The 23,784-nt window shown below is 48.3% G+C and overlaps 1 protein-coding gene across 1 annotated transcript in view; it reads left to right on the forward strand.

Annotated features, from left to right (window-relative positions):
• The window catches only part of LOC104339063 (netrin receptor DCC), a 680,511-nt gene that overhangs the window by 447,613 nt on the left and 209,114 nt on the right, over positions 1–23,784 (forward strand). The window contains exon 8 of the mRNA XM_075411440.1: positions 15,977–16,133. Coding sequence (XP_075267555.1) covers positions 15,977–16,133 — 157 coding nt within the window. The remainder of the gene's footprint in view (positions 1–15,976; positions 16,134–23,784) is intronic.

The following is a 23,784-nucleotide window of genomic DNA, read 5'->3' on the forward strand; positions in this document are numbered from 1 at the left end:
CCCATGCTGGGTCTTACTGTTCAATTATTTAAAGCTCCCTGACAATTATAAACTCGCTTCAAGTCTGTTGTCTTATATGATGAGGAACCGCATCCCCAGCCACAGCAGCTTGCTTTTTTTTATCATTGCAGTTCAAAATAAAATTGCATTTAATATTTCAAAAGGAAGGATTCTTTCTTTAGTCCTCCAATTTTTCTGCTTAGAAATGCTATTTTATTTCAAAGCATTATCCAAGAGAAAAAGAAAGCAAGCAACGTTCCAAACCGATGCGCTGTGATTATGTTCTCCAAGGAACAGAGCTGAGGGAAGAGGGTTGTGTTGTCAACTTCTTAAAAAATAAAATCAACTGTACTAAAAATGTGAATTATATATTAATATTTGTCAAAGTTGAGAAGAATGCTGTCGATACAGCTTATAGCAGCAAGTCCTCCGTAGCAAACTCGGATCACGACATGTCAGAGGTGCTTGGCTTCCCAGCGCTAGTCAGCCCTGGCCAGGGCTTGCAGGTATCTCGGCAGCCTCACGGGCAGCGTCTCTCCCCAGTTATTTGGGAGAAGCAGGGATGCAACAGCTTTCATTATTCAGAAGATGTTTGCTGTGGCGGTGTAGGGTCTGTCTTAGAGGTTTTTAAAAAATGGGCAACTTTCATAGAATCGTTAAGGTTGGAAAATGGGCTTTCATTGAATCGTTGAGGTTGGAAAAGACCATGAAGATCATCAAGTCCAACCAGTAGCGTTTATGTACTGGTGGTATAGAATTGTGTGTAGAAAGAGTGATTTTATTTGGTTCTGTCTTCCATGTGTCAGCGTTACTTTGAGTCCCTCTGAAATCCCCTGATTTTGTGTTCCCCAACTTCATCTCCATGTTGCTCTGATCGTTTTAAGGTCTTTCATGGGTTATTTATGCAACTCATGGTACGCAAGGACCGACGTGCTTGGGCAGACCAAAGCCTGTCCTAACAGCCCTTACCAGGATGCGCAGGGAGAAGCGTGACATCAGGACAGGCTTCCCCAGAAGGTGTTGCCATGGTTGACCATCACCCATTGCTTCCCTCCTTGGTGGAGCCCACCCGTACCATCCTGCTCCCTGTGGGAGCTCCACCGAAGGATCCTCTCCCTTCCCACCTTGCCTCTGCCGCTTGTGGGTTTTGTGAACTGGTTTGGGTGGCGAAACTCCTCGGCAAGGAGCCAGCCCTGTGCATGTGGGGGACGTCGGGGTCTTCCTCGCTGGCACGGCTCCCGTCCTTACTGTGCCCATTTGTCTAGGTGGAAAGGCATTTATCCTCAATAATTTGTGACTTCAACTTAAATAATCTTGTCCAGACGCCCACGTGTTCGTTCCGTAGAGTTACTGCCAGATCAAATCTTGACTCGGTAGCTCCTGTATAAAGCAAAACAGTTTCAAAATGATTTCCCCCCCCCATACTGAGTAAAATATTGCTCCCATTAGATCCGCCGTATCCTTTTCACAAAATACGAGTGGGCGGTTCTCCACTGAAAAATTGCAACCTAATAGGTGAGAAAAAGGTTGAAAATTACAGGTGATTGAAGAGAGAATTAGAATGGCAGCGAGCCAGCAATTTTGAAGATGCTACCGTAACTACCACTATTATGTGCAATTCTTTTTAAGTCTATGGCAAAGTAGATAATGTTAACAAAACTATTAGTATCACTACACACCGCTATAAATATCCTTCGTGTTGTCTCGGAGTAACTGCTTTTCTAATGGGGCACAGTGAGTTTCATTAATGTATAGATTGCTTCTGCAGGTTTCTTGCTTTTATCTGTAAATTCAATATCCCAGAAAAAAAAACTTAAGAAATGTATAACATATTACTATATTTTTTTGGCGCTTTACATCATGATAATGGTCTCAAAATTGGTATTCATCCTGTCGGATTGCTATTTTTTAAACTGGCTTAGGTGGGGAGATAATTTTTAGAAAGGACAGGGCATTAAAATCTCTGCTGACTCTCTTTATTCTGCGGCGGCACGATCTGCCGTTGAGCTTTCTGATAGGTTTATTGTAGATTGGAGGCACCAGTTCTCTCAGGTTGGGAATCCTCTTAATTACTAATTTTGTTACTGGGGCGGCGGAACAATTGCTCTGGGAGCGGCGTGAGCTTTCCTGTAGACCTACGTCCTATGAGCCTGTGCCTCACAACCGCGGTCGTCCTCTTCGGGGTCCTTTGCTGACCCCTTCTCCCACCGCTGGAGCACATCCCGGGGTCCCAGTGGGTGTGAATGCAGTCAGCCCCCCCCCACTTTTGGGGCCCCTGAGTACCACCTGCCAAGAGGCAGCTGAGGGAGGAGCACCTTCTCGGTACCAAGCCCGCACATCAGGCTGAAGGGATGGTCATGGAGTTCCATGGAAGCCTTTTGATCTGTGGGGACACCGCACCCGAGAACTGGTTTTTCATTAAACTCACAGAATCACAGAATGGTCAGGGTTGGCAGGGACCTCTGTGGGTCACCCAGCCCAACCCCCTGCCGAAGCAGGGTCACCCACAGCAGGCTGCACAGCACCGCGTCCAGGTAGGTCTTGAATATCTCCAGAGAAGGAGACTCCACAGCCTCCCTGGGCAGCCTGGGCCAGGGCTCCATCACCCTCAGAGGGAAGAAGTTCTTCCTCGGGTTCAGACGGAACTTCCTCTGCTTCAGTTTGTGCCCGTTGCCCCTTGTCCTGTCACTGGGCACCACTGAAAAGAGTTTGGCCCCATCCTCCTGACACCTTCCTTTATTTGAGATCCTTAATCTCTAGAGAAATTTGGTTAGAATTGGCCAAAACGGAACAGCTGCTGTAGAGGGTATAGACGGGCAGATGGGATGATTATTCAGCTTTCTTTCCTTAAAAATCAAAGTTAAAAATATATAATGGCAAAAACTGCCGTGAAAGCTGATTTCGCACAGGGGCTTCAGTCTAGGGCTTAAATTTTTGGTTTTTGGTGCAAGGGCTTTTACCATTTCTACATCTGGCCTTTCCGATAGTCAATGAACTATTTAATTTTGCGTTCAGTATCTCCTTAGGACCAATTGGGTCAGGCCTTCGGTCTCCTGCAGTTCAGCAGCTGCTCTAATTCCCATTTGTGGTTGCCCCCTCCCTGGCAGGGTTCAAGGCCAGGTTGGATGGAGCTCTGAGCAACCTGAGCTGGTGGAAGATGTCCCTGCTGATGGCAGGGGGGTTGGAACCAGGTGATCTTTAAGGTCTGCCCTCTTTTCTAACTTTTTAATATCGTTGAAATGAAAGTGTTCAAGAGCTGCCCGGGTTATTAAAGATCTTACGTCGCGCTTTCCAGGAAATCTGGACTCAGGTGTTTCTCTCCTCTTTGTATATTTTCAAGCTGAACGGTGGCATTTATTTCATGCAGTCTTACCCAGGGCATACAATAAAATGATGGTAGAGCTTCTTCCCTCTGAGGGTGACGGAGCCCTGGCCCAGGCTGCCCAGGGAGGCTGTGGAGTCTCCTTCTCTGGAGATATTCAAGACCCACCTGGACGCGGTGCTGTGCAGCCTGCTGTGGGTGACCCTGCTTGGGCAGGGGGTTGGACTGGGTGACCCACAGAGGTCCCTCCCAACCCCGACCATGCTGGGATTCTGTGACTCTGTGATATGGGCCGACAAGGAAACTCAGAGCGACTGCGTTGATGCAGTTCCTATGTCAGGAAGAAGGCAGTGGTGAGAGCAAAGTAGTCGTGGCACCTGGGCGATTGCAGATGGAGAAAGACCTCTTAGATCCTCCTCAGTCTCTTCTGATACTTTTATTTCCATGAGATCTGAGCGTTTCACATTCCTGAATTTACTTACACGATGACTCCTGTCTCGAGCTAAGTGATTTGGGAGGGGGTTTTTATATTGCCTGCCTGAGGAATGCTGTGTGTTGTGATTCATGTCATAAAAAAGCGATGAAAAACGAGCATGATTATTTCATTTTGCAGAGGGGAAAAGATGGGAGCTGTACAAGAGAGATGTTGTATATTATGCTGAAATTCTCGCAGAGCTAGCGGTTGGACCAGGAACACCTCTAATCCAGGCGAAATGCCTTGGTTACACAGCTGTCTGTCATCTTTTTCTGTCTCTTTTTTGGGCTGTGTGGTCAATAGGTCGATGGTTTTGGTGCAGGTCAGACCCGGTACTTTACTGATGAATGTTCTTTGCGGTAAAGCATCTCATGAGTTCGCCTTTGCTCTTCCCTTAGATTTTGTGTGGCCAACACGTGGCAGATGCTCGGTGAAGCAAAGCCAGTTGGCCGGATTTTGTGGTTTATCGCAAGACCTAGGATGCGTTGTGGACCACGGTTCTATTGGGCAACTCAAAATCCCTTCTTGGGAAATTGATTTTTTTTAATTCATTTTCCAGTTCATCCTGATGTGTAAGCCACAGAAGCGGGTGCTGTAGGGATTTGTTGAGATCAGCTTGGTCGTGGGGAGCAGCTCCCCGAGCAGCGTTAGTGAACCGGGGCCGCCGAAGGGAGTTGTGGTGATGCGTCTCCTCTTGGCAAGACAGAGGCGAACAGGAGGCTGACGCAGGCTGAGCAAAGTTTTTTAGGGAAAGAAGGATAACACCCAGTGAACTGAGGTGCTAAACCTTAGCAGATGTATGCTGGAGGAGGAGGGTGGCCTCCTTCCCCTCTACTCTGCCTCCTTCCCCTCTACTCTGCCCTAGTGAGGCCCCATCTGCAGTGCTGTGTCCAGTTCTGGACTCCCCACTTCAAGAAAGAGGAACAGGCCTCTGGGCAGCCTGTTCCAGTGCTCCGTCACCCTCAGAGGGAAGAAGTTCTTCCTCATCTTCAGACGGAACTTGCTGTGCCTCAGTTTGTGCCCATTGCCCCTTGTCCTGTCACTGGGCACCACTGAAAAGAGCTTGGCCCCATCCTCCTGACACCCACCCTTCAGATATTTGTAGGCATTTCTAAGGTCCCCTCGCAGCCTTCTCTTCTTCAGGCTGAACAAGCCCAGCTCCCTCAACCTCTCCTCGTAGGGGAGATGCTCCAGTCCCCTCCCCATCCTTGTAGCCCTCTGCTGGACTCTCTCCAGTAGCTCTTCATCTTTCTTGAACTGGGGAGCCCAGAACTGGACACAGTACTCCAGATGAGGCCTCACCAGGGCAGTGTAGAGGGGAAGAGCTGCCAAGGCGTGTGTGAGTTGAAGCTTCCCGTGAGCTGACCTCGTCAAGACGCGGAGGCTCGTCTGTGTCCATCAGCGAAACCTTGCGGGAGTGGAGTAGCAGCGAGGAGCGTGCGTTGGGTGTAATTCAGTGATTATACTTTCTTATACATTTAAATAACGGTTGACCGAAGATCTTTGGAGGTCTCATGGATGCTAAAAGTTGGTCTACGAGCTGCTGTGAATAGAACTTGAGGGAAAAAGAGAGATTGAGGGGTGGGTCTTGATTGGCATCTCGGAGTGGGAGCGAAGGGTTCAAGTACGTAGTCTGCCTCGGTGAGGAGTCCACCCGCTGTCAGAAACCTCACGTGGGCTCCCCAGGGTAGGGGGCTCCAAGCTTACACCGTTTCGGGGTGCTCCAAGGAGCAGGGACAAGGGAGTGTGGTTCTGATGCAAATATAATGCAAATATTGAGAAGATGATATTTCAAAATCAAACATCAGAAGCTTTTCTTGAGAACCAGCTGAGAGATTCCGGAATGTTTCCATGAAAGAAATGGTTATTTCTCAAAATGAGAACATCTCGGTCATACTTTCAAATTTTTCACTCTTTTTTTCTTTTCCTTGGCAAAAAATATTAGTCAACTACGTTCATGAATAGTTTTGAAACCCTTCAGGGCTCAGTTTTAAAGCAAGATCAGCTTTTGCTAGAAAATAAATAACCCCCCCACGGCACGCTGTTGCGGGAGAGCCGGTGGTCGCAGGGAGGAGGATGAGGAGAAGCAGCTGATGGCGAGCAGCGGGGAAGCGTGGACCCTGCAGCCACTCTCCCTGTCGTTACTGGAAACGGCTGCTGAATTTCACTGGTGGAAATAGGAACGTGCTCACGCGTTTTGAACACCAGCGATGGTGCCAGCATTTGTTTGCTGTTTAACGCTGGCGGTGTTTGACCATGAGACCCCTCGCAAGTCCCTCGACTGCCTGAAAAAGCCTTTAAAAAGCTGATTTCTGCTTTTTTTTCCTTTTTCCGTGGGTGGCAGCTATTGTTCGGTGGGTCGGAGCTGGCTGCCTGGATTCACTGCCCGGCCTTTCCTCGGGGAGCGTTTGCGGGTGATTGAATTTCTCGCAAGCAACAGCCCCTTGCCCCCCCCTATTTTTCTCGGTGACTAATGGATGATGACGGATGTCACCGGCGCGGTGACGCCAGCCCTGCCTTCGCAGCTCCGAGGGGGAGAGCAACAGCGCTTCTCTGAACACGAGAGCTGGTCAGTGCTGGGTTTGCCCATTATTTTTGATTTTTTTTTAGAGTAGCATCAGTAAATTAATAATTTTGCCCATTATTTTTGATTTTTTTTAGAGTAGCATCAGTAAATTAATAAGTTTGCCCATTATTTTTGATTTTTTTTAGAGTAGCGTCAGTAAATTAATAAGTTTGCCCATTATTTTTGATTTTTTTTAGAGTAGCATCAGTTAATTAATAAGATCTTTTCACTGCACGAACGTAAGCAGCCATTAGGGCCACGTTTGCTATTGATTTTTCTTTTCCTTGCAAATGCGGATAGCAGTTTTCTCAGCTGTAAAAGGAAAGAAAAGGAATATAATACGCAGACAGATGTGCACACAGATGTGCGCTGGAAGCAAGAAGTGGGTGCCTGTCGCAGCCCACCTGAGTCCCCCAGTGGAGAGCTGCTGGCCAGGCGGTGTCCAGAGCAAGCTCAGGTGTGAAAACAGAAAGATCTCGGATTTACTGCAGCTAAAGAAATGATATGAAAGTGGTTTTTATCATTTATAGGTGATTTCTTAAAATGGAATAGAGGTTAGTGACGGGAGCGCGGCCGTAGTGTCTGTCCGTGGAGGCTGCAGCTGCCAGCCTGGGGCACACCAGCTCCCCCCAAAAAAGAGAAACCAGTAAAACCTTTCCTGTTCTGGTGGAGCTGCGGTCACACCTGGGACCGTGCTGGGATGGTGATGCCAGGCAGCTCTTCGCACCCAGCACCCTTAGACCTTGGTCAGCAGGGCTTCATCTTCGCTGCCTTGACTCCGCCTGTTTTTTTTGTGTAAAGTAGCTCTTAGGTGACAGTAGTTAATGATGTGAGAAAAATAAAATCTCTTCCTTCGAACTCTGCCCAAGCAGCTTTCCTGCGATGATGCAAACACTGTCATCACTGTTGGCCTGGACAGGCTGGAGAGTTGGACAGAGAGGAACCTGATGAGGTTCAACAAGGGCAAGGGCAGGGTCCTGCACCTGGGGAGGAACAACCCCAGGCACCAGTACAGGCTGGGGCGGACCTGCTGGAGAGCAGCTCTGCGGAGAGGGACCTGGGAGTGCTGGGGGATGAAAGGGTGACCATGAGCCAGCAGTGTGCCCTGGGTGCCAAGAAGGCCAGTGGGATCCTGGGGTGCATTAGGAGGAGTGTGGCCAGCAGGTCAAGGGAGGTTCTCCTTCCCCTCTGCTCTGCCCTGGTGAGGCCCCATCTGCAGTGCTGTGTCCAGTGCTGGGCTCCCCACTTCAAGAAAGATGAGGAGCTACTGGAGAGAGGCCAGCGCAGGGCTACGAGGATGAGGAGGGGACTTGAGCATCTCTCCTAGGAGGAGAGGCTGAGGGAGCTGGGCTTGTTCAGCCTGGAGAAGAGAAGGCTGAGAGGGGACCTTAGAAATGTTTATAAATATCCGCAGGGTGGGTGTCAGGAGGATGGGGCCAGACTCTTTCCAGTGGTGCCCAGCGACAGGACAAGGGGCAACGGGCACAAACTGAAGCAGAGGAAGTTCTGTCTGAACGGGAGGAAGAACTTCTTCCCTCTGAGGGTGACGGAGCCCTGGCCCAGGCTGCCCAGGGAGGCTGTGGAGTCTCCTTCTCTGGAGATATTCAAGCCCCGCCTGGACGTGGTGCTGTGCAGCCTGCTGTGGGTGACCCTGCTTGGGCAGGGGGTTGGACTGGGTGACCCACAGAGGTCCCTTCCAACCCCGACCATTCTGTGATTCTGTCCCCATAGATGCTCTCCTCCTTTTGACCCCGGCGCGAAGCTCTTTGCCTTGCCTGCTACAGGTTCAAATCATTATTTGTAACTCCCCACAGGGGCCACGGTTGTACAAAGTCTTGTTTTGCGCGTTTAACAGCAGGGCCGTGTCTGGCTCGCATCATCCTTAAAATAGTATAACCCTTGGGCACAACTGCCCCAGATGAAATGCAATTATGGGATGGTGTAGGTCTATATCGCACTGCTGATATTCAAAGTAAGCACAGATAGCACATCTTTTGACTCCTACAGGGGATCCAGATAAATGATATTTTAACCTGTGGTATTCTATTGATAGTTATTGTAGCCTTCTTCAGCCTGACCATGCCTTTTGCCTCTCTGGCCACCTAACATGTGCTCTTCCCAGGACTTTCCTCCTTGCCTCTCTTCTTGCTTCCCACCCCAGCACACCCCAACTTTCAGATCTTGCAGTGTGATCCCATTTTCCAGCCGTTTATCCTTCTCTTGTCTTCCACATGCTTTGCCACCCCTTCAGGGTCTCTTCCCCGATGGAAGAGGAGACAGAAAGGAAAGCTGTTGGCTCTTCTCTGGGGGAATTAAAGGGGCGATGTGGTTGTCTTCTCCATCTATCTTCCCTCCAGTGGCTGTCCATGCCCCAAGACTGGGCTGGAGGTTGAAAGAGTAGATGTTTGATGGACGTTTGTCTTGTTTTTCCTCTGGCTCCTGAGAGACAATCAGATATTGTGGTGAAGAGCAGAGAATAAAGTCCTAGAACGGCACGGCTGGTTTGCAGGTGTGGGCTAGAGAGCGGTTCAACGTCCTGAGTTTCCTGGGGCTGAGGAAGGGGCTGGGTTTGGTGGCACGGCCCTCTGGGCATTTTTCCTTCCCTAACTGCGGTGTCGGCCTCAGAATCTCACGGTCCATCCAGGGGACGGACCCTGCGTGCTCTTCTGCGAGCGTTAGCAGCTTCTCCCTGTCAAGAGGAGCGTGTAGGAGGAGATGCTCTGGCTTGCTTTCCATGGAGCTGTCTCCATTTACTAGTTTGAGGTCGCGCCATTTAGCTGATAACTCACCTCCCTCCTCCCTCAATCACAGCTCGGTGATTAAGCCGTTATCCTTCGGGGCATCTCTTGCCTGTGTTTGAGAAAATGAGGCTGGAGAGAAGAGAAGCGCCTGTTTGTATTTAGTTTCCAATGTGGTTCTTGTTGCGTAGGGTGGAAGTAGTAAAATCTCCCCAGTCTCCGAGTTTTTGCGTTTCCGATACGGACGTGCTGTTTCCAGAGCTCTGTTGGCCTGATCCTGCGAGGTGCTGAGTCAGGAGTGAATTGCTCATACGGTACCATCAGGCGTTGTTGACACACGTGAACTTCAGTGATTTATAGCAAGGTTCGGAATGTCGCAGAAGAGGCATAATAAAAATTAATACCGCATGACTCGTTTCTAAGAACATCATTATGGCACCGAGTAGTAATGAATGACTGTGCGAGGAGCCAGAAGGGGGGAGGGATGTATGGCAGCAAGGACAGATCTTTGATTTGGTGAATGAGTACCGCCGCATATGGGCTGAAAAATCTCAAAACGTATGCTGGGGTACCCCGACACCCCGGCACGTGCTCCGTGTCGGTGGTAAGACCCAACGCATGTGAACACAGAATCATGGAATGTTCGGGGTTGGAAGGGCCCTCTGTGGGTCACCCAGTCCAACCCCCTGCCCAAGCAGGGTCACCTAGAACAGGCTGCACAGGACCTTGTCCAGGTAGGTCTTGAATATCTCCAGAGAAGGAGACTCCACAGCCTCCCTGGGCAGCCTGGGCCAGGGCTCCGTCACCCTCAGAGGGAAGAAGTTCTTCCTCGTGTTCAGCTGGAGCTTCCTCTGCTTCACTTTGTGCCCGTTGCCCCTTGTCCCGTCACTGGGCACCAGTAAGAAGAGTCTGGCCCCATCCTCCTGACACCCACCCTGCAGATATTTGTAGGCATTTATTAGGTCCCCTCTGAGCCTTCTCTTCTCCAGGCTGAACAAGCCCAGCTCCCTCAGCCTCTCCTCCTAGGAGAGATGCTCCAGTCCCCTCACCATCCTCGTAGCCCTCCGCTGGACTCTCTCCAGTAGCTCCTCATCTTTTTGAACTGGGGAGCCCGGAACTGGACACAGGACTCCAGATGAGGCCTCACCAGGGCAGTGTAGAGGGGAAGGAGAACCTCCCTCGCCCTGCTGCCCACACTCCTCCTAATGCACCCCAGGATCCCATTGGCCTTCTTGGCAGCCAGGGCACACTGCTGGCTCATGGTCACCCTGTTGTCCCCCAGCACACCCAGGTCCCTCTCCACAGAGCTGCTCTCCAGCAGGTCAGCCCCAGCCTGTACTGGTGCCTGGGGTTGTTCCTCCCCAGCTGCAGGACCCTGCCCTTGCCCTTGTTGAACCTCATCAGGTTCCTCTCTGCCCAAAAAATTCTGTAAAACGAAATGGAAAGGATTCTTTCCAAAGTGTCTATGTTGTGAAAAAAAATGACGAATTGCAACAAAAATGGATATCTGTTGGGGATCTTTTGCTTTAAGGATGCTTTACGGGAAGAGCGCCTGGCTTGTTCGGGTGCTGGGTGTTGCCTACGCAGCATCTCTCGAGTGAGACGTTCCTGCAGCGAGCTTTTTTTTTTTCTCACTCACGACTTTCACAGTTTGCTCAGTGGAAGGTGCGAGATGGGTCAAAAAGGTTCTGAATTTCAGAAAAAGAAAAGGTTTAAAAAAGACTAAGTTCTCTGAGGGCAGGAGGGTGGCAGGAGACTGGGTTGACCAGGCTACGGCTGTACCAGGCAGCACCAAGCAAGAAGCACGTATTTGCTGTTATTTCTGGAATTAAAATTCCCAGTAAATTGCTTTCCCTTTTGAAACCGAGGATTTGGAGATGAGAACAGATTCAGGTTCTTATGTCAGACTTGAAATTCGTGCTGTACCGATTTAAATAACCGATTTAAAATGCTAAACCTAAGGAGAATTTTGAGGAGGGGAGGAGAGACGTGAATTAATCGAAAAGGTTTATATTTTAACTTGAATATAGCACCTTGTTTTTTTCTGAAATGAAATGCTTGACTTAAACCCTAAATGTCCCTTTTACGTTCAAATACATTCAGTGAAATTCTCAAAAGTTGTTTAAAATGGAAATAGATAAAAATTTGTATTAAAAAACAATTCAAATCAAGGAATTGAAATAGTCGTTAGAAGGCATAAAAATATTTTCGAGGTAGTGTCTTGGCTGGAAATTTTCATCTGATGTCTTGAAATGTTTTGGCGTCGGGGTGTGAGGGATGTTCAGGGGAAGTGTGATTTGCAGCGGGAGGTTGAAGATTGGAAGCGCGATGGTTTTCTCATTTTTGCTGAAAAAGTATTGAGTTTCAAATCCCTCAGCAAGCTCTAATTAACGGTATTTAGAAGTGTAGCTAGCCTATGGTAAAGGTCCTTATTTTAACAGACTTGCAAGTGTAAAACAGTGGCAATTCCATGAATAGTCTTTGCTTGGGTGAGGTTATAATTAAAAAAAAGCTGAATGGATAATACCATGTACATTAACCGCTTTGTGAGATACAGACAGTTCCTATAGGTAGCCCAGTCTCTTTCTGTATTAATTTATCCCCCTGAAAATGGAGTGTCCTTTTTAATTTAGGCATGTGGCAACGTGGTATGCGTAGAACAGGCTTCAATCCAACCCCTAACATTTAAAAAAAAAAAAAAAAAAAAAAGAAAAATAAATGTTCAATTAAATTAAGCACCATTAACTAATATCATGCAAATTCTAATTGCTTTAAAAGCAGAGAAGTCAAATTTATCTTTATCAGTTCAGAACTCGGTCCTCCATGAAGATTACCGGGACGGCTTTTAGATCGATATCGCTGGCAGCTAAGAGCAGCATTTTCTGTATGCACAAGAACTTCTGAACTTATTTTTCATCTTCAACTTGCAGCTTCTTCCCTTAAACTTTCCTTAAACTTCTTTCCCTTTTCTGTCAACTTGGTGAATATGTAAAAAAAGGGAAAAAAAAAAGGCAAGTGAATGGCAGAGGTCCAAAACTGTGCTGAGGTCTGGGTGTGTTTGTACCTATATATATATATATATATATATATATATATGAATAATATCCCTGAGAGCACTTGAGTGAGAACGTGAGATGTTTTATAACTTGGATTTGGGGAATTTGCACCCGTGTCTCTTAGCAGGAGGGGCTCATGAATAAACCCATGCCATCTATTGCCACCTCTGCTTAGCAACAATAATGTTATATCTTCTGGACACCAGATCGCTTGTGGGATGTAATTACGAGGGCTTTTTTCCATTTGTCCATCATCTCTTCTTGGATGTCCAACAGAAGCTTTTGCTGGGCTCTAAAAACACTATTTAGAGGGGAGATGGCTGCTGCTTGGATCTCCTCCTTCCCTGCCTGCAGGAAAGTACCTATACGTTTAAAAAAGAAAAAAAAAGCCAAAAAAAACCTTAAAAACAACCAAAACCCAAACAAAACTATGAACAATAGTAAAAAAAAAAAAAGCCATCTCTTTGAATTGAGTCTCATATTCCTATTATTTTTAATTTCAAACAGCCTATGGCTGCTGTGTATGGGAAGCAGTGGTGAAGTGGGATGTCCCGCACGATGTTTTACCCTTAGTTGTTTTCAAACCCCAGAAATAGTTGGCCTTGCGCGTGTTTTACAACTGCTCTACATTTTATAAATAAAAGCTGTTAACAAGCGGGTCCTGAGCACCTACATCAAGCATAGTTCTAAATTTTTGAAGGACGTTGGCTTTAGGAGCGCAAGGATGGATCCTAATGGCAAAATATTAAGATGATCACAGAACTCGTAGCTGATTCTGGATTATAAATAACGGGGGATTTGGTTCTGACTTTGAGGTGCTCCATTTGGCTTCCTAAATGGAATCATGAGGGTCAGCTCCTATCAGCCCTTCTCGGTTGCTGATATAGTCATTTGCACACGTGGAAGATGAATCCAGCGGTCCGGTTTTCCGCTCGCCTCGTAGAGCGGCAGATGATTATTCACGCTGCCGGGAGAGCGGAGAAAGATGCGCTTGGCGAGGAGTTAATATGAACCACATCAGGCTGAAATCAGAGCCTGTCAGACTCTGATGAAGATGGTTTAACCGGTGCTGGATTGATCTTCTGTAGTCATATGAAAGATTGAAGGATTGCCGACGTTGCTTGCTGAGATAATTTCGGGTTATATGTCTCTCTATATTGTAGTATTGTACCCTATATGTTTGTTACTCGCTGCTAGCAGCAATAAAAGTGAAATTGCTTCTGGCAGTGATAGCTCTACAGAGTTTAGTGGAAGCCAGACTAAAACGCATGCTTAGTGGACTGGGGCTGCAGTCCCAATCTTGCCGCTTTTCACCTCAGTTTTTGCTGTTGTTGTCACCAGTTGACGCCTAGTAGGTCAGCCACAGGCAGGAGGTCACGAAGGGTGTGGGTTCACCTCCAGATTTTAGATACTTGGCGTGTTTGAAGGTGGATACCACTGTTTGGTGGTTTGAGGAGCTTTTTTGGGCTCTGTCATCTGTGCTAGGTAGATGTCCTCATTGTCTAGGGGGCAGCTTAGACACCAGTATATATGTAGTCACCTAAATGTACATATCTGGACTTGGGGCTGGTCATAGCTACTGGGGAGAGTCCAGCAGAGGGCTACGAGGATGAGGAGGGGACTGGAGCATCTCCCCTACGAGGAGAGGCTGAGGGAGCTGGGCTTGTTCAGCCTGGAGAAGAGAAGGTTGAAGGGGGACCTTAGAAATGCCTCTAAATATCTGCAGGGTGGGTGTCAGGAGGATGGGGCCAGACTCTTTCCAGGGTGCCCAGCGACAGGACAAGGGGCAATGGGCGCAAACCGAAGCAGAGGAAGTTCCGTCTGCAGATGAGGAACAACTTCTTCCCTCCGAGGGTGACAGAGCCCTGGCCCAGGCTGCCCAGGGAGGCTGTGGAGTCTCCTTCTCTGGAGATATTCAGCCCCGCCTGGACGCGGTGCTGTGCAGCCTGCTGTGGGTGACCCTGCTTGGGCAGGGGGTTGGACTGGGTGACCCACAGAGGGCCCTGCCAGCCCTGAACATTCTGTGATTCTGTGACAGCACAAGTTTCTGAAAACTGAAAGGGTTTTGATGGAAGAGAGGTGCTAGACAGCCGTGCCTGACCAGGAGGATGGATATTTGGTGGAGGAACCATGGGCCAGGGTGTTTTGTGGGGAAATGAGAATTTCTACAGGCCCTCAGATGCCAAGAGAGTTAATACCGGGGCTTTTTCTGAATTGCTGTTTTTGATTTAAGCACCAGAACTCTGAAAAAGCCTCAAAGGTTTGTCTGTGTGGGTTTGTTTTTTTTTCCCAATCATGCCCTTGGTACTTCTCTAGAGATGTTCACCTACTGCAGCCCTCGTTAGAAGAAGACAATGCGCTTACTCTTATAATACATGAGTCAACATATAGAATAGACCAGAAGCCCATATCTGCTGGCTTTGACCATGAAGCAAAATAGTCGCGTCGTCGTAATATAAATGTACACAGGATTATTCTTTAGCCTCGTGTTTGCACATTATTTAGATCAGTGGCCCGTGACTAAGGACGCTAAACGCCAGCTCAGTGCAAATAACGGATCGGCAACTTTGCAGCCAAAAAGAGCTATGACTGTGGCTTAATATTTTCTTTCAACACATCATTACTCTGGAAATGCCACTGGGAAATTCCTTAATTCCCTCTGGTTTTGGATGGATCACAATAAGTAAGAGGTAATAATGTTTGTTATTAATAATAACAGCGGTATCAGTGACTTTTAATAATAAATTAGGGATAACAGAAGAAAATCCTAAGCTAGGGAACGTCATGCTTTTTGCATAGAGCTGTTCTTCATAAGCTCTTTCGATAATACAACGCTGTTAATGATCTCAATTAATAAATTAGTAAATTACTAAATAAGTAAATTAATGCTACTGTTAGAGTTCACAGTATATGCATAGGGACTGACCGAAAAAGATTTGCAATAATGAAAAAAATGAATTGCTTTTTGGTTTGGTACCAGTGGTGAAGACCTGCTTTTCGGGGCCGGTGTGGCCCGTGAAATCGGTCCTTACGCATCGTGTTTGCCCTCGGAGAAGGTTCGGTGACTGTGGGTGCCCCGTAAGGTGCACGCGCCGAGTCAGGGGGGCAGCTGATCACTTAAAGCGAATATTTTTATTTATTTACTTATTTATGTTGGCAGCTTTCACGTGGATTGGGGACAACCAAATCCTCAAACTCTATAAATAGGAACCGTTCTCAAATTAACTTTACTGCTTGAATCTGCAGTTTGGGCGTTTCTGGGTTTTGCACGTAGACGAAACACTTTTCCGTGGGGAGCAGGGATGAGTTTTACTGTCTTTTTTTCTTTTCATTTTATTCTGCTTTGATGCAATTAGCTAAGAAGCCAGGCGCTGAAGCACGCTGCTTAGTTTCTGTGCTTCCCAAAAGTTTGTGGGCGTCAGGCTTTGCGTGGTCAGTTATTGCTGGTTAATGAGGTGAATGACTTCTGCTGCTTGGGGGGCAGGAGGCCAACCCAGTGAAACAGGAGCGAGCAAAGGGACGTCTCCTTCTGACCCCTCGTGCAAGAAATAGTTTCCAGTTATCCGGAGGAAGTAGCCTACTCGAGGTTTGCGTGTTGCTGTTCACTTTAGAGGATGGTGTATTTTAAAGTGTGATTTTTACTATTAGGTTTTTTTTTTCTCTCTCTTCCATCCCCTGTCACTTTACTCACGCTTATTCCATGCCACCTTGGCCCTTTGTTCCGTAACACCTCAGCCGTGGCCACCACGGCACCTCCCGCCCGCCCCGACACCCCCGTGTCACCGGCCTCTCTGACTGACTCCTCTCCTTCCCCTCCAGCTGTCCCAAGTTCCAGTGTCCTCCCCTCTGCCCCCCGAGATGTGGTCCCTGTTTTGGTCTCCAGCCGGTTTGTCCGTCTCAGCTGGCGCCCACCCGCCGAAGTCAGAGGCAGCGTCCAGACGTACACGGTCTTCTTCTCCAGGGATGGCGTCAACAGGTAGGCGTCAACGGATCGTGGGTCTCCTCTGGATGGGGGGATAGTCCTAAGAGGGCCTCAGGTCTTCACAAGTACCTTGCAAATGGTTCTCAAACTGGTGTTCTTCTCCCCGTGGTAAGTGTGAAGCTAGGAAGAAGTTCCTGTGTTTTTGTAGGCATCATACCAATGTTTATGTGACGGTGCTCGTTGTCTTGGTATGAAGGACCATTTGCGTTGAGTGATGCCTGTGGATCTTACCTCCTCCAGCTACTACTTGGCCGCCCGACACAAAGTATTGTTAGCTCTGTATTTTAGCTTTCATCTTGCTCTGTAGACAGAGGCTCAAATTTTCTTTTCATCCCTGGCAGAGGCGGGTTTGGTTGAGCGCTAATCAACCGGAGAAGAGGACTGCTTTTAGAGCAGCGCAAATGGCGTAAGGCCTTCAAAACACCTGGGGAGTGAGTTGTGGAGATTTTGCATATTTGCAAATACAGTGGACCAGCCTGGGCCGTTGTGGCCGTGTGGATTAGAGCTGCGCAGGGGAGAGCTCTTTTGTGATGATGGAACTATAGATGGTTTGGTGCTTGCATGATTTCTTAGCATATACACTCGTTTCGCACTCGAAAAAGGTGCTGTACATTTGCACTTGGGTTTTATTTTCCTAACTTTGTACATGGTTTCAACAAGGGCAAGGGCAGGGTCCTGCACCTGGGGAGGAACAGCCCCATGCATCAGTACAGGCTGGGGCTGACCTGCTGGAGAGCAGCTCTGTGGAGAGGGACCTGGGTGTGCTGTGGGACGACAGGGTGACCATGAGCCAGCAGCGTGCCCTGGCTGCCAAGAAAGCTAATGGGATCCTGGGGTGCATTAGGAGGAGTGTGGGCAGCAGGTCGAAGGAGGTTCTCCTTCCCCTCTACTCTGCCCTGGTGAGGCCCCATCTGGAGTGCTGTGTCCAGTTCTGGGCTCCCCAGTTCAAGAAAGATGAGGAGCTGCTGGAGAGAGTCCAGCGGAGGGCTACGAGGATGGTGAGGGGACTGGAGCATCTCTCCTATGAGGAAAGGCTGAGGGAGCTGGGCTTGTTCAGCCTGGAGAAGAGAAGGCTGAGAGGGGACCTTCGAAATGCCTCTAAAGATCTGCAGGGTGGGGGTCAGGAGGATGGGGCCAGACTCTTTTCTGTGGTGCTCAGCAACAGGACAAGGGGCAATGGGCGCAAACTGAAGCAGAGGAAGCTCCAGCTGAAGATGAGGAAGAACTCCTTCCCTCTGAGGGTGACAGAGCCCTGGCCCAGGTTGCCCAGGGAGGCTGTGGAGTCTCCTTCTCTGGAGATATTCAAGCCCCGCCTGGACGCGGTGCTGTGCAGCCTGCTCTGGGTGACCCTGCTTGGGCAGGGGGTTGGACTGGGTGACCCACAGAGGTCCCTGCCAACCCCGACCATGGTGGGATTCTGTGATTCACACCTGAGAAAAAACTTGTGTTTTTCTCCTCGTGTACAGCATTATGAAGAGCTCACTTGAAGTATCCTGTCCTGTGTTTCTCTGCACTTACGATCCACTTCAGCTGCTGGCTGGTAGCTCGCACTTGTGCGTGTGCTGATGGCAGCTCAGCTTCTGAGGGGGCTTGAGTAGGAATCTAGGTTTAATTGAAAAATGAGCGGACGTGTGTTGGATTCACGAGAGCTGAAGAAGTGGGACCCCTCAGTTAGGTTGGGCTTCTCCTTCACCCAGAAGGGCTCAGTCTTGCAGGCAAAATTTCCTGCCCCTGCCTGGGGCAAGCTTCTCATCTTATCTGCAACAAGGTCCAGCTTTCTTTTGTAGCCATATTGCCATTTCTTCACCGAATTGGACCGGGCTGCCCAGGGGAGTGGAGGAGTCCCCATCTCTGGAGGGATTGAAAAGGCGTGGAGATGTGGCGCCTGGGGACATGGTTTAGTGGTGGACTTGGCAGTGTGAGATTAACGGTTGGAGTCAATTATCTTAAAGGTCTTTTCCAACCGTAATGATTCTGTCATTCTATATATAAGGCTTTTTCGTTGTTTCAATGCTTGTAGAGACCTGCTGCAAGGGGCAGACGCTCCGAAACAGCGATGTGTGTCCATCTGGTCCCGCCTGAAAGGCCACAACACCCAAAGCACTTGGGATGGCAGCGTGAAAGGCTCTGTAAAAGACAGCTCTTAAATTCAAGTTGGCATTTCTGAGGCCACTGCCGGAGGCAAGCGTCTTCTGCAGCCCGGTGTCACTTGTGGGATAAACGGCGTGTAGGCAGCGGGGTGAGTTGGTGGCGAACACATGGTAGGAGCCAGGCTTGTTGGGTTCGGTTCGCAGCTGGGACACGAGCATCTCGCCTTCTGCAAATCCCCCCGAGCCTGACTGCGAGCAGAGAGGGAGCGACAGGAGCCGAGCGAGACAGATGGGACAGAGGTTCGGAGTTCAGATCTCCATCCTGCGTCAGATCAAGTCACCGGTCGCGGCCAAGTGTGCGTGAAATGAGAGTGACACCTCGGTGGAGCGTCAGGAAGGGGATGGGTTGAAGGTTGTAAGGAACGTGGAGAAGATATTAGTTGGCCCTAGAAGATGAACTAATGCAAAGAGAGCGATGGCTGAGTTCAGTGGGAAGTGAGGATGCTCGGTGGCTCCCCGGTCACTCCTGGTTTGGGTACCAAATCGGGGCTCACATGGCTGGGTTGGGTGTTTTTGCACGCGTGGGTCCTAACGTTTGCCTGCAGCCATCACAGAATCATAGAATGGTCAGGATTGGAAGGGACCTTGAAGATCATCTGGTTCCAAACCCCTGCCATCAGCAGGGACATCTTCCACCACACCAGGGTGCTCAGAGCTCCATCCAACCTGGCCTTGAACCCTGCCAGGGAGGGGGCAGCCACAGCTTCTCTGGGCAACCTGGGCCAGGGCCTCACCACCCATCGCCACCAGTAAGAACGGAACCGGGTCCTGGGCTGTGCATGGGGGATTCTCATCTCCTCACGTTTATGAAGTGCTTTGAGACGTGTTGATGGGCGTGAAGTGCCCGTGACGTGGCAGTGTCAGAGGGCACTGCTGTAATCACGTCTCATTTATTTTAATTGTCTTAAAAACATCAGAGCTGTCAAACACAGCTGGATCAGGCAGATTCTAGCTCAGCCTTGGAGTTTAGCAGTGAGGAGAAAGTACTGATGTTCTCATACGAGGCCTTTAAATAGTGGCAATAATTCTGAAGTTAAAAAAAAAAGATGTAAAAAGAGCTCACCCTGGATTCTGTGATGCTTCAAATTAAGTTTTGTTCCATAATTTCCATGGTGCTGCTCAAAGTCCTAGAAGGGTGCCTTAGTCCTATTCCCAACTAGATGCACACTTTCTTAGAGTCTCTTGGAGAAGACCGTGGGCTCTGTGCTAAAATAACTAAACAAATAAATAGATTAAATGGAAAAAAACAAATTTCACTATGCTCCCTCCAGCAAGAGGCTCAAAATACCACCTACAGTTCACAGAATCACAGAATGGTAGGGGTTGGAAGGGACCTCTGTGGGTCACCCAGTCCAACCCCCTGCCCAAGCAGGGTCACCCACAGCAGGCTGCACAGCACCGCGTCCAGGTGGGGCTTGAATATCTCCAGAGAAGGAGACTCCACAGCCTCCCTGGGCAGTCTGGGCCAGGGCTCCGTCACCCTCACAGGGAAGAAGTTCTTCCTCATCTTCAGCTGGAGCTTCCTCTGCTTCAGTTTGTGCCCGTTGCCCCTTGTCCTGTCGCTGGGCACCACTGAAAAGAGTTTGGACCCATCCTCCTGACACCCACCCTGCAGATATTTAGAGGCATTTCTAAGGTCCCCTCTCAGCCTTCTCTTCTCCAGGCTGAACAAGCCCAGCTCCCTCAGCCTCTCCTCGTAGGAGAGATGCTCCAGCCCCCTCCTCATCCTCGTAGCCCTCCGCTGGACTCTCTCCAGTAGCTCCTCATCTTCCTTGAAGTGGGGAGCCCAGAAGTAGACACAGAACTGCAGATGGGGCCTCACAGGGCAGTGTAGAGGGGAAGGAAAACCTCCCTCGACCTGCTGGCCACACTCCTCCTAATGCACCCCAGGATCCCATTGGCCTTCTTGGCAGCCAGGGCACGCTGCTGGCTCATGGTCACCCTGTCGTCCCCCAGCACACCCAGGTCCCTCTCCACAGAGCTGCTCTCCAGCAGGTCAGCCCCAGCCTGTACTGGTGCCCGGGGTTGTTCCTCCCCAGGTGCAGGACCCTGCCCTTGCCCTTGTTGAACCTCATCAGGTTCCTCTCTGCCCAACTCTCCAGCCTGTCCAGGTCACGCTGAGCTTTTGAATACGCACCTGTAGTCCTGCAAACTTTCAGACAAGCTGTGAGATAAAATTAATGTGGTTTTCCAAAAAGGGGAAAGCTTCCGTGGAATTTTTGAGTTGTTTATTGTTTACACATCATTTTTGCAACAGAGCTATTTTGCTGCTTACAAAAAGAAATCCTGGGTTTGACATTAACCTCGGGGATGCAAAGGAGTTGTCAGAGAAATTACTGTGAAATCTGGAGTAAGGGTTCGAGAACGGGGAGGACTTGCCGGTGACAGCTGGCAGCACCACCAAGTCCAACACAACGCGGCCATTTCGGGGACCATCTGGAAAAACAGTCTCCCGTGTTTTGAGCTCTCTCTCGTAAGGGCTTTTTTTTCAGCTCAACCCTTTCAAAGAAACCCCTTTTGGAAGTGATGGCACTTCCTGCCGTGGCGTAATCACCAGAGCCCCGCTGATGGGATGCTCTTTAATCTTCGTGCTCAGCCAGGCATCGTGCGTGGGATCAAACGGTTTGGCTTGCCCATAAGGAGGGTTGGAAAGAGCACTTGAAGGTAAAAGGCAAGTTTCTCAGAAAAGGATAAAACAAACCTTAAATCCATTAGGAAATAAATAAACAGCCAACCGATACACCGGCAGTCAGGGAAGTTTCTGGCTGAGATAAAAATTGGGGTTGAAAAGTGAGATAATCTGTAATATTTGCTGGTAATAGCAGACTGCTGATGAAAAAATGAGCAGAAATAGAAAATTTCATGTATAGGATCTGTTAGTAGATACCTGTCTCTTAGTATAAATTCAATTGTGCTTATTTTCTGTTAAAATACAGTGGAATATAGCAGTAGAATATAATACCTGCATTTCAGCGGATAGCATTCTTCAAGGTATAGACACGTACACACACACCATAAAAATCCACCCTGCCTCGCAGGACAGGTCTTCCAGAAGAGCCAGGAGCTTGTTTAGGTTTCGTTTGATGTTGTAAGCTCAGTGGAAAAAAATCCCTATTTTATACGCAAGGGATAAGGTCATCCAAAAGATTAAAAGTGCAGAATTCACCAGTGTAACGGGTAAATCTCTGCCTTTTTGTTTGATTTCCCATTTTACTGCTGGGACGCTGCCCGGATGGCGGGCTCTTGGGAACGGGGCTGTCCTTGGGTGCTGCTGCATCTCCGGCATCTCACGCATCCACGTGCTGTTGAAACTTCAACTTTAATTAAATATTAATTTTTTAGCTAGAGGTGGTCTTCAGGTGGGAAGCGTTGGATCCGTCTCCATCTGACCTTAGAGCAGCCTTCCAGTGCCTGGAGGGGCTACAGGAAGGATGGAGAGGGGCTTTTCACAAGGGGGTGTAGTGACAGGACAAGGGGGAATGGCTCTAAACTGCAAGAGGGCAGATTGAGATATTAGGAAGAAATTCTTCCCCATGAGGGTGGTGAAACCCTGGCCCAGGTTGCCCAGAGAAGCTGTGGCTGCCCCCTCCCTGGCAGCGTTCAAGGCCAGGTTGGATGGAGCTCTGAGCACCCTGGGCTGGTGGAAGATGTCCCTGCTGATGGCAGGGGGGTTGGAACCAGATGATCTTCAAGGTCCCTTCCAACCCAACCATGCTATGATTCTAAGATCTTTAAACCCTTTCTGAACCACCAGCGTTTGCGTCTGTTGCCCACGTTTAATTGCAAACTGATTTAGAGGACCAATTTTTTTGTTGTTGTTCTGAGCGTTTGCAGAATGGGCCGGATTTGATCTTTCACTCCACGGGCGAGTTCCGATTTTGAATGGATTTTGACGTTCGGGTTTGCTGTCAGCCTCGCCGTTTGTTCCTCCTCCTCACCCGTCTCCGCTGGTTTGCCTCTCCGTCAGCGAGCGTTGATTCACACAGGCATTTGGTATTTCTGCGGTAGCGTCTTAGTCACCACAAAAAAGAGACGTGGTTTCTTTGTGCTGATTCGCTCTCGATCTATCTCTAAACCAAATAATAACCCCTCAAATGTAATCTCAAGGCACCCTTCATTACCTGTGCGTAGTTTAAAGGAGTTCTGCTGACTCGGTGAGAATTTACATTGCTATATTTCAAATTTAAATTTTAATTTACGATTAAAAATTGACTGTATTTATAGATAACAAGAAATATTTATATGGTAATATAAATTAATATAAATTTTAGATGAGAGACAAACCCCCAAGATACAGTTCAGCTTTTGTTTGCAACCTTTGAAATGACAAGTTAGCTTAAATAATGGGTCCTGATTTGTAGCTATCCTTTTTCAACTGACCGTTAGGAAGCATATTTCCCAATAAATGAAATTAAATTCTCTGATCTTGAAAAAAAAAAAAAATAAAATGACCCTGAAAATCAGCAATATGACAGCTGACTGTAAAACCCTTTGACGCTTCTGCAAGTTTGGGACCAGTTTTATTTTTAGTTGAACATTGACTAGGACTGGTTTGCAATAACTAATTAATAAGCACGTTGATAGTCACAAGGAGCGAACGGATCTCCCGGTTCAGCTTCCTACGTGTTGCGGAGTGGAGAAATGAATCCAGGGACCACTTAACTGAATACAAAACCCTACGTTTGATTAAAGCCCGTCTTCAGAATTGAGCTGAAGTTCTGAAAGATCATTCCCAGATGATCTATTCACGTTAGTTTTGAGGTCTGCTTGTTATAATCAAGGACTTTATGTTATTTTGTGGGAGAATGATAATGGGAGATAAAAAAGGAACTCAAGGTAGTAAAAGTCCGTCCGCTTTAAAATTAATAGTATTCATTTCACAGCGAGGAGCATTACCATGACTTGTCTTGCTCGAAGTAACTAATTAGGTGTTTGAAACATTATAAAAGCATTTGTTACACACGTAAGAGATATATGGGAACTGTAATTATCTCTTTTTTTTTTTACATGCTGATACCATAATGTTACATGATCTTCAGTCACTGGAAATTACGTGTCGAAGCCTCCATTTTACAAGAAAGTGGATGACTTTCGGCAAGGTCTTTTTATTTTTAGATTCTAATTTATGGCCCAGACGGGTTTGAAAAAGCAAACCCTGAATGTAAAGGTGCCTGATTCAGCGATGTTTGGGGCTTTTTAGATCATTCCTGCATTGCCTTAGCATCTGTGGCTCATTAACCCTTCACTGGTAGGCAGGGGCACAGGATGGACTTTTGGACGCGGGTGATGCCCATCTCGCCTGACTTCAGCGTGAGCACGTGTTGGTGGGGCAGGGCGCTGGAGAACGACAGCCACATCTTTTACAGCATCCATCTGACATGGCTGAGGCGTCGGTTTTGCAAAGACAAGCGTAGGGTTGTTGCATTCTTAAGGAGCTTCTTCTCTTTGGTGTCTGGAGGGTTGAAGGCATCATAGAAGACATCACTGCCCATTGT

The sequence above is a fragment of the Opisthocomus hoazin genome, chromosome Z (genome assembly GCF_030867145.1).
Source record: "Opisthocomus hoazin isolate bOpiHoa1 chromosome Z, bOpiHoa1.hap1, whole genome shotgun sequence".
Lineage (NCBI taxonomy): Eukaryota > Metazoa > Chordata > Aves > Opisthocomiformes > Opisthocomidae > Opisthocomus > Opisthocomus hoazin.